The 15,190-nt window shown below is 39.9% G+C and overlaps 1 protein-coding gene across 2 annotated transcripts in view; it reads right to left on the bottom strand.

Moving 5' to 3' along the window:
* LRRC7 (leucine rich repeat containing 7) overlaps positions 1-15,190 on the bottom strand; it is a 583,417-nt gene that overhangs the window by 264,160 nt on the left and 304,067 nt on the right. For both annotated transcript variants that reach the window (XM_016189360.2, XM_016189361.2), the window contains exons 5-6: positions 14,766-14,844; positions 2,703-2,792 (exon numbers count right to left, since the gene is read on the bottom strand). In XM_016189360.2, the coding sequence (XP_016044846.2) occupies positions 2,703-2,792; positions 14,766-14,844 (169 nt within the window). The remainder of the gene's footprint in view (positions 1-2,702; positions 2,793-14,765; positions 14,845-15,190) is intronic.

Here is a 15,190-nt window from a genome sequence, read left to right as displayed (position 1 = left end):
GTATTTTGCTGTTGACTGTAAACCATTAATCCCCCAATAAAGAAATTAAAAAAAAAAAGACATGTCTGCTGCAAGCAGCCAAAAGTTTGATACGCTTCCTCATCTGTCTTGCCATTCTGTGTCCTGAGCTGATGAGTCCAAGTCACTGGAACTTTGTAAAGACTGTGGATGTGTACGTCCTGCGTGTTCTTGCACTTGTCCACATCAGAGACCCAGACAACTCTACTGCATTTGAGTTTTCCCGTGTTTATATCTTGATTTCTTTGTGTAGGTGAGCTCTTCTATTTTCATTAAAATTTAAGTGCCTTGTTTCTCATTAGGGGCTATTACGGGAAGCATTTCTGTGGATCAAGTTTGAGGTGACTTTAGGAGATATAGTTACTGGGGCCAGGCAGTGGCACACCTGGCTAAGTGCACATACTACAGTGCGTAAGGACCTGGGCTCAAGTCCTTGGTCCCCACCGGCAGGGGGTAAGCTTCACAAGTGGTGAAGCAGGGCTGCAGGTGTCTCTCTGTCTCTCTTCCTCTCTATCTCCCCCAACCCTCTCAATACTCTCAATACTCTCTCTATTCAATAATAAATAGAGATTAAAAAGTTAGAAAGATTAAAATATTTAAAAAAGATATATAGCTATTAAAAGTATGGAAGGTAGGAGCTTCCAGCCAGCCAGTGTGGCAAAGAGGGCAGGTACTAGTAGGCCTAATCTCTTTTTTTATGTTTTCAAATTTATTTATTTATTTTTATTTTATTAGTGATTTAATAATGATTTACAAAATTACATGTCACTAGAGGTATATGCCCACAGTGTTCCCACCACCAGAGTTCTGAGTCCCCAACCTCCCCACTGCAAGTCACCTCAGTTCTCAGCTAGGCCTAATCTCTGTGAGACGGAGGTCCTCTCATGAATGTCATCACGCTGTGGCAGGACCATGGAGAGATTGTGTTCATCGCAGGAATTGCAAGTTGTGTGTGGTGGAAGCAGGTGTATGAGCAGGGGGAGCAGAGTGCTCTCTGGGTGGGGTTGGAGCTACTGAGCCACAATGCGGAGGTTGTCCAACTAAGCTGGCAGGTCTACTGTTTGGGTAGGATGAGGGGTTCCACACTCCTTTCAAGGTTGGGAGCCATGTCAAGAGTTCCTGCAGGAATCTGCACTTCTCGGCTCCCCCCTTTTTTTTATTTTCCACAGGCTCAATCAGAAGAATCCAAGAATCCATGGAACCTGATCTTTCAAGAGCTGGTTAGCCAAGTTGGGGGGCAAAGTTGAGGACTGCTAAGGATCTTGAATGTCTCTTGGTGCTGATTTGGAAAAGACCAAGGGGGTCTGCTCTACTAAGAGCCCTTTTCTGTGTGTCCTTCTCCATGTGCTTGGATAGGAAGTGTTCTGGCGTTTGTTCTCTCCTTAGCATTGCTGCAAAGCTTCAGAACAGTTAGACTTTAAGTCTGAGTCCACCTCTCCGAGGGAGGGAAGTTGTTCAGAGGCATGGCTGTGGGTAGCCTGAGGTTGGTTTTCCTGTCTGAGCTCTTTGCCAGTGGCTATGATTGGTCCGCTGGAGCTGGAACCAATGTACAGAGCTACCACAGAGTCCCCCCCCCCCCCCCCCCCACACACACACACACTAGTGTGGGTCTCTGAAGACCAACTTGTGTTTCTCAAATGTCCTGAGCATTCCTCCAAGTTCCCTTGCCTTTGAAGCTGTGATGAAAGAGGCCATCTACTTAAATTTTCCTCAGGAGATAGGTAGGACAGCAGGAGGTAGGCAGGTCTGGATTTCCTGGGAGGGTGGTAGAGGTTAGCAGAATACTTTGGGGATGCCTCAGTGGATGAGTTTATCTTTCAGAGTCTGTTGCCATAGAGATGAAATTTCAATGTGGTGTCCACCATACAACATGTAGAGAGGGGATGGGGAAAATGCTGACTCACAGAGATTTTTCCTTGACTTAAACTCTATAATGTTAAAAATGTGGGGCTGGGGTTGGGTGGTGGCACACTCAGAAGAATGAAGAGATTACCGTAAGCAAAGACCTGGCGTCAAGCCCCTGGTCTGCACTTTCAGGTGGGAAGCTTCACAAACACTAGTCGTAAGATGGTGCTGCAGGTCTCTCTCTTCTTATTTGATAAGACAATTAGAACTTGGTGGGTGGAGGAGACAGAGAGGAAGAGAGAAAAAGAGAAACCTGCAGACCTCCTTCATTGCTCCTGAAGAATCCTCCCTACAGGTGGGGACTGGGGGCTTGAAACCGGGTCCTTGTGCATGGTAATGTGTGTGCTTAACCAGGTACACCACCACCCAGCCCCCCTTTTAATTTTTTTCCCCTTTTGTTGTCCTTGTTGTTGTAGCCTTGTTGTGGTTATTACTGCTGTTGTTGATGTTGTTGGATAGGACAGAGAGAAATGGAGAGAGGAGGGAAAGACAGAGGGGGAGAGAAAGACAGACACCTGCAGACTTGCTTCACCGCCTGTGAAGCGACTCCCCTGCAGGTGGGGACAAGGGGGCTTGAAACGGGATCCTTAAGCCTTCTTCTACTTTTCCTCTAAATCTTTCTCTATGTTTCTACTATGTTTCATTCCATACCATTGTCCCATTTATTGAGCTCTGTCTTTAATTACAAAGGCCACTTCTGAAGTCCTGTCTACAGGCTGTGGTCTAGTACTTCCCTAAAGTGAAATCAAATCTTGTTGCTGGAAATTTCTTAAACTTACCTTCCAAAGTTGGCTGGGAGAAATTCAAGGAAGGCGTCATTCAGGTAGAGCTGGGTCAGATTCAAAAGCTGTGTGAAGCCATCAGGGAGTCTGGAAAAGAGTTAAAGGTTTAGTCACTGCGTAGAAGTTACCATAGAAACGGCACAGAAATATATGTCTGGGAAGAAAAAAAGATAATTGCAATACATTTTCAACTCTCCTTTGGTATCACAGTAATGGAAGAATTTATTGAGCATGTCGTTACAGCTTGAAGATTTTGCCTGTTATTAAAAGGAATGATTGTTACCACCCACCATTCTGCTTTCTTATGTGGAGATTTATGTCACTGCCAAAGTCAGAGAAACCATATCTGAACTGTCGCTCTAGCCTTCTGCACACTGGGGCGGTGCTTTTATAGATGTGTCAAGTTCTATGTCTACTTTGTAATTTTAATAGTCTTTCTCAACAGAAAAGTCACATACAGTATCATGCAAGAATAGAGTCTCATGGAGCTAGTAGGATGTGTCTGCGATTCATTTAAATCTTAACTAGAGCTGCACCAAAAGAAAATGGGAGGAGTATTTTGTCTTCTTACTGATAATTTCTTTAATCCATGCTCAATACATATGTGCATTACAATGCAAATTGCTTCAATCCACATTCACGAACATTAAAATGTAATTAAACAGAATCTTAGAGGTTTTAAGCATTATAAAAAAAGAGTTGACAAAATATTCTTTGGGAGAATTCTAACAATCAAAAGAAGTGTGTACATAAGATATTGAAATATATATATATCCCCCCAAATATATAATTTCATTAGTATATAATGAAATATATATATATATATATATATATATCCCCAAAATATATATATCCCAAAAGATTTAGCTCTGTGACTTTCCTGGAGACTTTTTCTTAGCAGGAAATATTTTTTCTATAATTAAATTTAATTTTTAAAATAGTTAAATATCTTCATCGATAGTCTAGACAAGAATGTGTTTTGTTCAATGCTTTGAAATAGCGTTCATCTTTATTTTCCCTTCCAATTACAATCAGCATTCCTCCTTGCATTTATGTTAGAATCATTTAAAAGTGACCTTTCCTCATTGCTTTTTACTACTACTCATGCCATTGTTCTCCAGCATGTCCCCAACTTTATTACTGAAACGGTACTCACCAAAGCCTGCAATGACCACTTCGGTCTCAAATCCATTAACTTCATTTCAGATGGTATCCCTCACATCCTAGCAACAGTTTCCATCACTGATGCTTCTCTCCTTGACTTCAAGTGAGCCACTTTTTCCTGTTTTGCTTACTATTCCCAAACTGATGTATCTGAGTTCCATTTCATATTTTCTCTTCCTCTGCCCAAACATTTGCTATGTAAAATTTTATGCCTAAAAGACTATTTGTGCATATAATTTAATAAATAGAAACAGTACCTTTAAAACCCTCTGGGTATTTTACTAGGACTACATCTTCCTATCTGCTCCAGGTATGACACCATGGTGTTTACTGTTTGCTTTTCAAAGAGTTTTAAAAAGATATGTATGTATTTATTTAATGGTACAGAGAGAAATTGAGAGGGGGAGGGGAGATAGAGTGGGAGAGAGAAAGAGAGACATCTGCAGACCTGTTTCACGAGCAGTGAAGCTTTCCCCCTGCTGGTGGGGACAGAGGGCTTGAACCTGGGTCCTTGCACAGTGCGTTTTATGTGCTCAACCTGGCTCATCACTGACCAGCCCTCAAAGAGTTCTTACTGTGCTATTTAAATTTATACAAAATGTCATGCAGATTTTTAAATTTTTGAATATTTTATAAATCAGATCATGCTATGAACAATGTTCCCCAGACTTTAACATATGGCATGACTACAGCATTGCATCATGCTGTAAGAATACTTCACCATTAAAAAAAAATCTCCTGGGATGATCCCACTCAAAAACAGAAGTTGAGAAAGAACAGAAAGGGAAACACAAAGCAGAATCTGACTGAGTTTAGAGCATTGGCACCAAATACAAATCTCTGGGTGGAGAGTGAGGGTGGATGTTCAGCTTCACTGTAAGGGGGGGGGGTGGAGGGTGGAGGGGCAGAGACCTTGGGTGGTGGGAATGGTGCTAATATACACTCCTGTTAACTCAGTCTCACAAACCACTATTTAATTAATATGAGACGGGAAAATGGATTGAATGCCTCGAAGTTTTTGATGCACAGAAAATAGCTCTGAGTATATGTTCCTGCAGTCTAAGCATTTAAAACTTCAAATTGTCAATCAGATTGAATTTATTTTATTTTTTAATTTATGTTATTTTCCCTTTTGTTGCCCTTGCTTTTTTATTGTTGTAGTAGTTATTATTGTTGTTGTTATTGATGTTGTTGTTGTTAGGACAGAGAGAAATGGAAAGAGGAGGAGAAGACAGAAAGGGGGAGAGAAAGATAGACACCTGCAGACCTGCTTCACAACCTGTGAAGTGACTCCCCTGCAGGTGGGGAGCCCAGGGCTTGAACCAGGATTCTTACTCCCTTCCTTGTGCTTTGCACGAAGTGCGCTTAACACTGTGTTATTGTCCGACTCCCCGGATTGAATTTTAACAGAGGGCTATTCAGGAAAAAAAAAACACTATCTCCTTTCAGTGAATATTATTGTTGATGACATTATTCTATTTTTTCTTTATTATAATCGTTGCTTCTATGATTATTTCAAATATATTTCTTTCAAACAGTCCTCAACTAATAACAAGCAGAAGTATATATGCAGATGATCTCTCATCCAATGTACTTGAACATTACAAGATATATGCTTTGTACTGTTTCTCAGAAATGCCTAGTTTTAAGTCTAGTGGTTCATACTAATAAATACTCTCAACAAGTAAGTTCTGAGACCATATTCTAAATGTACTGTTTAAATTATTTCTAAACTTCACAAAGGGAATCTGAACTGAATAATATTTTATAGCAAATTTAATTATTTTTATTCTCTTAATAATATAGATCATCTTTACTACAAATGACTTATTTCCATATTGAACTTGAGTTGTTTGCCTAGAGCTTCAAAATTTCCACCTTCTTGCTCTTAAAGAAAGATAGAAGGTCCAGGTCATAGCTTACCTAACAGAGTTCACCCTTTACCATAAGCAGGAAGTTCATCTGAGGGATTAACAGGAAGGTGAGTTCTAGATAAATGCTTTATGTCTGACTTTATTGGGAAATAAGATTTGAAAATGTTAGTGGTGGATATAGTTTAGAGAATATTAAATACTTGACTTAAAGGCCCCAAATTTTTATCTTATATGAATAAAATTTTATGGATGATAATAACTTTACTGTTTTTTTCTTTCTTGTAATATATTAAAGCTTATTCATATCCTAGTCGTACAGGTATTTTTATACTAATGGTAGAAATCTTCAACAATCTTCAACCCAAATTTAACTCCTGTCTTACTTTAATATCCTTTGATCCCTATAGTCATTCAAAAGAAGGAACCATTTATGACTTTTTCAAAATGGAAGTTAATATGTACAATGAGGAGAAGGTTAAGCCTTTGATCTAATAATTTACTTCAACACTAAGTATTAATAATCAAAATATCTAGATATTATTAATTTTCTAGCTAAAGGACAGTTTGAACTACCACCTAGAAGGTATTATGTTGTAAAACTTCTTTGATCAAAAATGTCTAACTTCATTGATGCTTCTCTAGTTTATATTGCAGGGAAATCTAACTTCTTATATAGAGCATTTCTTTAAGGATTTAAGAATTGATCGCATTCTGACGATTCCAAAAACAAAATTGGACTGCCAAAAATAAGTTATAGGAAAAGTCAGAATAAAAAGCAAGATTGCTTTGTTTATACTAGCTATAATCAAATTTTGCTGATGCTTATAGTAAAACAATCACTGCTTCAGATCAACATTTTCAGATAGAAAAATGAGAGAGGCTGGGCGATGGCACACTGGGTTAAGTGCACATACTATGAAGTGCAAGGATCCTAGTTCAAGCCCCCAATCCCCACCTGCAGAGGGTGGCTTCACAAGTGGTAAAGCAGGTCTGGAGGTGTCTTTCTCTCTCCCTCTCTGTTTTCCCCTTCTCTCTCAGTTTCTCTCTGTCCTGTCCAATAGCCTCCAGGAGCAGTAGATTCATAGTGCTGGCACCAAGGCCTAGTGATAACCCTGGAGGCAAAAGAAAAAGAAAGAAAGAAAGAAAGAAAGAAAGAAAGAAGAAAAAAGAGAAAATCAGAGAGACACCACAGCACCAAAGCTTTGCCAGGTGCAAGACATGGTTCTGATGTGACAAGTTCTTTCTCCTCTCCCAGCATATGTATTTATATTTCATTTCACTCCATCAGATTACTCTGCCGTTAGAGTAAAAGTCAATATCATAGGATCCTATTTATCGATGAGTAGAGTGTTTATACTAATCATATTTTATACAACTGTCAACCATTTTCTACTTTTGGACAAAGCTATGGTTTGGGTACTAGGGATATATATTTTTTTAATTCCCTACATAATCAAGTATTATACTTTGAAAATGTATTTTTGAGAGATACTTGAAGTTGGTTAAGTCCACTAAAATATATTTAACTTTTAATTATGCATTTTGTGGTACTACTTTGTAACCTCAAATAGTAACAAATGTCACACCTGTCAAGATGACCTTTTTGTTGGAATATACAAGAAGATTGAAAAAAAAAGCTATTCCTTAGCTAATTAGATAAACTTGATGAAGATGATAACAGGGGTCTTCTTTTTCCTCTGTACTACTCAATGAAATCCAAGAGTTTGTACTAATTAAGGGAATTCTCAAGAAAGAAATCACTTTCCTATTTTGAAAGCAACTTGTGATTGTCTATATTGGACTTATCTATGTACTAATTCCCTCACTGTATTAAGAACTTAAATCAAAAGTCCCATATTGAAACCATGACTTCCATTCATACATATTTCACTGTTGGAAGAGGCAAATTAAGATTGCATGTGGATATTCTTGTTTCAACATTATTTTTTTCTAGTTGCATTTGCTTTATAAGTCACATGGAATTATATTATTCACATCTGACCCCTAATAGAATAGTTAAACCAAATTAGCTTTCAGGTTTTATACACTGGCATAAAAAAGTGAATGTAAAGTCTTCAACTCTAACATAAAAAGACATTTCACACATAGACCTTTTAATTTATATAGCTTCTGGCCACAAGAATAATATAATAGTATTACAGAACATTTGGAAAACAAAAAGAAGATAAAACTAATGTTCATAATTCACATAAATATGCATATATGTATATATATTTTAATCAGAGGATTCTTTTTATTATCTTTATTTATTTATTAGATAGAGAAGGCCAGAAATCCAGAAGGAAGGGATGACAGAGAGGGAGAGACGGAGAGACACCTGCAACACTGCTTCACCACTCGTGACGCTTTCCCCCTGCAGATAGGGACTGGAGGCTTGAACCCAGGTTCTTGCACACGGTGACATGTGTGCTCAGCCCCCAAATCAAAGCATTCTAATGTGTGTTGATGTCAATAACTGAATTTGGGAACTCAGAAGCTCAGGGTCTTTTGCAGGAACGTTTTGCTATCTCTCAAACCCTAACTCCACCCTCTGAATATACTTGTTTTACAAAATTTGTTGTCTATATACACACTTACAGGTTGCTAATATTCATTATCAGAAGAGCTTCAGCAAACCATATCTCAGAGATGTGGTAGACAGATTCTAAGGTGGTTCCCATGGCCTTCACCCAACAATGCTTATGCCTTTGTGAAACCTTCTCTTGGGTGTTAGAATTTACTTCATTGATGCAGTGTGGTAGAAATGACGGCCTGCTGCCCTAAATTGTATGACATTATATGATTCCATCTTGCTGGGAGATTCATTTTACTAAGTTGTTGGCTTCAAAGGAACAAGTTGCTTTGCTATGAACTGCCTTTGGATTGGGTCCCCTGCCTGGGAACTGAACTGAATTGTCTCAGATCCAAGAATGGCCTCCAGCAGATAGTAAAAAATGGGGGCTCTCAGATCTCTAGCAACAGGAAATGAATCCTGCAAACACTGCGAATCAGCTTGCCAGTGGGCTCTCCTACAGTAGGGCCTGTACAGGAGATCAGAGCTTGGGGACAACTTGGTGAGACTGAAGCAGAAAACTTCGCTATCCATGTCCATATTTGCTGTGCAGATGTCCTTTCAGGCTAGTGCCAGTTCCAGCGAGAGTTGGGTCATTCTTGGAGCACCTGTTCCGCCATGTTGTCCCCTCAGGCTAGTGCCAGTTCCCACAAGAGTTAATAGGATATTCTCAATTCCCTTCCCAACCAATCCTGTCCCAGCTCGTCACTCCCGTTTTTTTGCCTTATAAATCCCTTCTTCTTCCGCTCCTCTCTCTCTTGCCCTCTTTTCACTTAGGTGATTAGACGCAGGGAAGACTGCTGCTCAAGGCGGCCATTTTGGCTAACTCCATGTGGCCCAAACCACTGCGCTCTCGGCCAACTCTGAGGTGCCCGCGTAAATAAAGAATTGTGTTCCCTCTCCACTCCAGATCTCCTCTCTCTCTCTCTCTCTCTCTCTCTCTCCTTCAAGTCACAGCCAACACATATTCCTCATTGACAGTTACTGATAATAAATCGAGGTTTTAAGTCCACGAATGAGTGGTAACTTCTGCAGAGTATTAGAAAACTAGCATAGATTTTTGAATGTATGAAATTGGGATCAGTTAGAATAAATTCCTAAAAATACAGAATACTTTGGAACCAGGTGTCTCTCTCTGTCTCTCTGCCTTTCTATCATGTCCTTCCCTCTTGATTTCTGGCTGTCTCTATCCACTAAGTAAATAAAGATAATAAAAAAATTAAAAATACATAAATAAAAAAAGGAATTGAGAAAGAAGGGGGGAGATAGAGTGGGAGAGACAGACAGACACCCACAGCCCTGCTTCAGCACTCACAAAGCTTTTCCTCTGCACATGCGAACCAGGGGCTTAAACCTGGGTTCTTGCACATTGTAATGTGAGAACTTAAACAGGTGCGCCACCACCTGGCCCCCTGAAATCTTTTCAGTTACAAATAAAATGTAGAAATGTGTGAAGGTCGGAGTACTTTTCTTCTAAGATTAGGAATATGACAATAAAATCAGTTTTAATTTCTCCTATCAAACATTATAAAAGAGGACTTAGTCAAGACAGGGGGAAAATTGTAATAAGGTACATGAATATAAAAGGATAAAAAAAAGTCTTTTTATCCCAAGAGGATAAGATAATAGAAACTGTCCATACAAATATACAAAATAAGGACAAGAACTAAGGAATAGATTTAGTGAGGTTGCAGGATATTAAATCTGTATACAAAAATCAATTGTTTCTACAAACCAGTAATAAAATGCCAATGGACAGAAAATTTACTGGCAGTCACACACAAAAAATCATGACATACTTGGAATAAGACAAGCATAACATTTGTTCAATGAACTCTATAAAATTCAAGTGACAGAAAAACAAATTGGGGTGTGTGGTGTAAGGGAATATTAAGTAAAAATAGGGAGTTGGGTGGTAGCGCAGCAGGTTAAGCACACATAGCGCAAAGCACAAAGACCAGCGTAAGGATCCCGGTTGAGCCCGCAGGTCCCCATCTGCAGGGGAATCGCTTCACAGGTGGTGAAGCAGGTCTACAGGTGTCTGTCTTTCTCTCCCCTCTCGTCTTCCACTCCTCTCTTCATTTCTCTCTGTCCTGTCCAACAACGACGACATCAATAACTATAAAAATAAAACAACAAGGGCAACAAAAAGGAATAAATAAATATTTTAAAAATTAAGTAAAAATAAAAGGAGATTAAAAAGTGTACTGATTCTTGAAATGACACACATATATCTCAAAGCCAATGTGTTAAGTAAAAATAAACTATGAACGAAATCACGATACCATTTTTATAATGTTTTAGAAAACAGTCAATTATGGGAAATGCAGTGAGGGAGAGAGCTTGGCTTCAGTCCCTGCTAGATGTTTAGCACCACTTCCGACAGCGGCTATGCTCTGGTGTGTCCTCCTCTTCTTATCTTGCAGTAAAAACATGAGGATAGAAACCACAACAGTGGTTGTTCCTCTCAGAATGTTTTTGGGGTAGTAGAAATCCTCTCTATTTTGGTTATGGTAGTGATCCTATAACTGCATACAACTGTCAACATTCGTTAGTCATACATATAATAGAACAGGTTTAAATGCATATGATTCTGTCTTTTAAAAATCTAACCTTGGGGACCGGGTGGTGGCGCACCTGGTTGAGCGCACATGTTACAGTGCACAAGGACCCAGGTTCGAACCCCCAGCCCCCACCTGTAGGGGGAAAGCTTTGCAAGTGGCAAAGCAGGGCTGCAGGTGTCTCTGTCACTCTCCCCCTCGATTTCTGGCTGTCTCTATCCAATAAATAAAGATAATAAACAAATTAAAAAAGAAAGAAACATTTAAAAAAGTCTAACCTTGTAATTAGCATCATATTTAATTGACTTTTCTATTAAGTACATATTGAATTTTTAAACTATGACTATAGAGTTTGATTATTTTTTTTTTGATGGAAACAGGTGATTTGGAATCAAAGGTCATACTCATCTTCAACTTAACTTCATTAAGTTAAGTGTATGAAAGCAATTCATAGACACAGTCTATACTTGTCATTTGAAAAGTTCAATACTTGATAGGAATTTCAAGACCAAGACAATAAAATATAGACCTTAGGCTTCTTACAAATGTCATTTACTATCTGGCTTTAATCCCCAATACCCTACTCTGATGCCCAAACAGGGACTGTTAGAATTAAAGAAACAGAAATTAAAACAACCTATTATCTGTACTGTGCTTTGACTCAAGTCAAAAGTATGGTTGTAATCTTGAGGTGAATAGTAATCAATATTGGTTTCTTGTCTTGAGATTACATGTCTGTTGAAAGGTTTAGCAAAATGCTGTTCCCAGATGCTTTCCTCTCTGCCACATCATACTTTTGCAGTAGAAAAGTTGTATCTTTAAAGCATTTTATGACTCCATAGACCAAAATTTCATTTTAAATAATGATTTACTATGTATTTATTGGATAGATATAGACATTGAGAGGGGAGGGAAGACAGAGAGGGAGAAAGTGAGACGCCTGAAGCCCTGCTTTACCGCTTGTGAAGCTTTCTCTCCGCAGAGGGGCACCAGGAACTTGAGCCCAGGTCCTTGCTCACTGTCATGTGTGAGCTTAATACACCAAATTTTCCACTAGAGGCCTTGATTTATTTCCCAAATCAATCACCATCTCTAAACTGACCGCTCTCCTGCACTCTGTTGTGTTCTTATTCTCAGTTACAGTTTCTTTAGGATTCTTATAGAGACACCCACTTTCATTATACCTGCTCATTCTTAACTTGGGCCCCGCGGCAAAGAAGTGGCTCGCTTCATTCCTGTCCCACATCTTGGAATCTGAGTCTATGCCCAAACTTTGGCGTCATGCGAAGATAATAGCGGTTTTGAAACCAAAGAAAGACCCAACACTGGCCGCCAGCTATAGACCAATTTCTCTCCTCTCCGTGTGTTACAAACTCCTGGAGAGGCTGCTTCTGTCACGTATTTCTCCTCTTACAGAGAAATTCCTATCACCCGCCCAAGCTGGTTTCCGCCCAGGAAGATCTACCTGCGAACAAGCCCTGGCCCTCTCAACTTACACTGAAAATGGATTCCAGAAGAATTTAAAGACGGGTGCTGTCTTTGTTGATCTCACAGCAGCCTATGACACGGTCTGGCACCGTGGTCTCCTAGTCAAGATCTCAAGATGCCTGCCTCCATGGGTGGCCAACACTATATCGTTTCTTCTCCAAAACAGAAGATTCCGGGTGCATCTGGGTGACAAGTCTAGCAGATGGAGACTTGTCTCAAGTGGCCTCCCCCAGGGCTCTGTTTTGGCTCCTACGCTATTCAATATTTACATCAATGACCTCCCAGAAACTTCTTCAAGGAAGTTCATCTACACCGATGACATCTGCTGTGCAACTCAGGCATCCAAGTTCGACATCCTCGAGGAAACACTCATGAAAGACATGTCTCTGATATCTGATGACTGTAAAAAATGGCGACTAATCCCTAGCACTACAAAAACGGTATCATCTGTTTTCCATCTACACCATGCCTCGGCCTCGCGTGAGCTTAATGTGCAGCTTGGCGATACGAGAATCCGGCATGAAGCCCAGCCAGTCTATCTTGGCGTTACTCTCGATCGTACTCTGTCATTTCACGAACATCTCATAAAAACTGCAGCAAAGGTGGGCGTGAGGAATCACATCATTGCAAGACTGGCCAGCTCCTCATGGAGCGCGAGCGCTTCCACACTACGATCATCATCTCTGGCATTATGCTATTCCACTGCAGAATACTGTGCCCCAGTATGGTTCCATAGCCCCCATGTCCACTTGGTTGATTCCAAATTATATTCCTCCATGAGGATCATTTCTGGAACCATCCGTTCCACCCCGGTTCCATGGCTGCCAGTTCTTAGCAACATCGCCCCGCCCCGCCAGATATTCATCAGGAGGCGGCATCATCTAAGTTCATTTCCCACCTCTTCGCTTGACCGGACCTGCCAATATATGCGGATATCTTCGCCCACCCTGTCCAACGCTTGACGTCTCGTCACCCAATCTGGTCCCCTACGCCTACACTGAACTTCTCTGTTCCAGTCTCTTGGAAACAGAGTTGGCAGTCAGCTGAGGCAAAGAACAAACACCTCATCACAGACCCCTGCAAGCGTCAACCCGGCTTTGACCTAGCACGTTATGATTGGGCCCTCCTCAATCGCTATCGAACAGGCCATGGCCGGTGCGCCGCTATGTTCCATCGCTGGGGAGCCAGAGACGACCCGAACTGCCCCTGCATAGTCAACGACTGCCACCTCTCCAGATTCAAAGGAGGTCTCGAAACTTTACATCAGGCTCAACCTGACGCTGTTGACTGGCTACGGAAGAAGGGCAAACGCTAGAAGAAGAAGAATTATACCTGCTCTGATCTATGGGGACACACACACACACACACACACACACACACACACACACACACACAATTTCCCTTGATAAACTTTCTTCTGTCTCCTCAAACTAGTCTATTCACTAAATGGAATTTAGTTTCCCCAAGTTCATGTGGATAAAGTCTGAGGATTTTTCTCAAATTCTGCCATTAGATTTTGTGTAGTTAAAAATACCTATCTTATTCGGAGACCCACTACTTGCACCTCACTCCATTGATTTGTTCCTACCTTTTCCAGATATTCCACTTTCATTATCAAGTGACTGGAGTTTCAGCACAATCCTTTCACTCTCTGGCTCCTGCTTCGATGTGGCCAGAGCACTCTTCTATCTTTCTATCCCAAAGCTACTACTAATCTGCTGGTAGGATCAGATACTGCTTCTTAATATCATGGCACTTTTTTTATTGTGATCAAATTCAAATATTTCTAATCCCATCAAAGTATCTTTACAATCTGTATTCTGCTTTTACCGCAGGTTTAGCTTTTTGGTACCATACAGCCACTAGTATGAGAAAATGCTCTTAATACATAATACTTTCTTACTCTTCATTAATACACAATACTTGATTACTCTTTGTTAATACAATACCTTATTACTCTTTGTTAATACATAATACTTTATTACTCTTTGGGTTTGAAATACATGATGAGCCAGTTTCATGCATCTGTCAATACTCCTGCATTCTTCTGAAGTTTTATGGGTTCCTAGGTGCTAATTTTCTATCCTGAACATAATGTTTCCTTAGTTTTGACTTGCTTCCATGGAGTGTAGGATGAGAATTATAAAAACAATGATGACACTGTCTACTTCAAAGTAGCGCTTTCTGGTATCAATTAGGACTCCGTTATTACTCCGTAGTGCTTTTAATCATCTTTTGTTGAGTCATTCCAATTTAATTATTGCTTTTTTCATCATTTTATTAAGCTGAATTTTAAGAGCAGGGTTCAAAATAGATTTGTTATGCACAATTTCTTTATCTGGGTACACCATAATCCAATGGAAACTTATATAAATAATGAATGGCAATCACTCATACTTACTTGGAAATAGGATTGACACTGGCTTCAATAATTGTTAGACACTTACAGCACTTTATGTTTTCTGGAAATTCTTGTACACCTACAATGTAAAACACAAAAAGGAAAAGTACATGAAGATGTTCCAGCTGAAATTTCCTAATATGCAGTTGTAATAAAATTAATTGAAACTATAAATCAATAGACAGTGTAACTACCATTAGTATACCCATTTAAATAATAATAATAACTTAATACAGTAATGTCACACAACGTATATGTACATTTAAAAATAAAATCTCAGGGGCCCTGGGCAGTGGCACACAGGGCTAAGTGCACATAGTACTAAGCGCAAGGACTTGTGCAAGGATCTCGGTTCGAGCCCTCGGTTCCCCAGCTGCTGGGGGTAGCTTCACAAGTGGTGACTCAGGTCTGCAGGTGTCTATTTT

This window comes from Erinaceus europaeus, chromosome 13 (genome assembly GCF_950295315.1).
Source record: "Erinaceus europaeus chromosome 13, mEriEur2.1, whole genome shotgun sequence".
NCBI classification, from domain to species: Eukaryota; Metazoa; Chordata; class Mammalia; order Eulipotyphla; family Erinaceidae; genus Erinaceus; species Erinaceus europaeus.
This window is presented reverse-complemented; position numbering and strand designations above follow the sequence as displayed.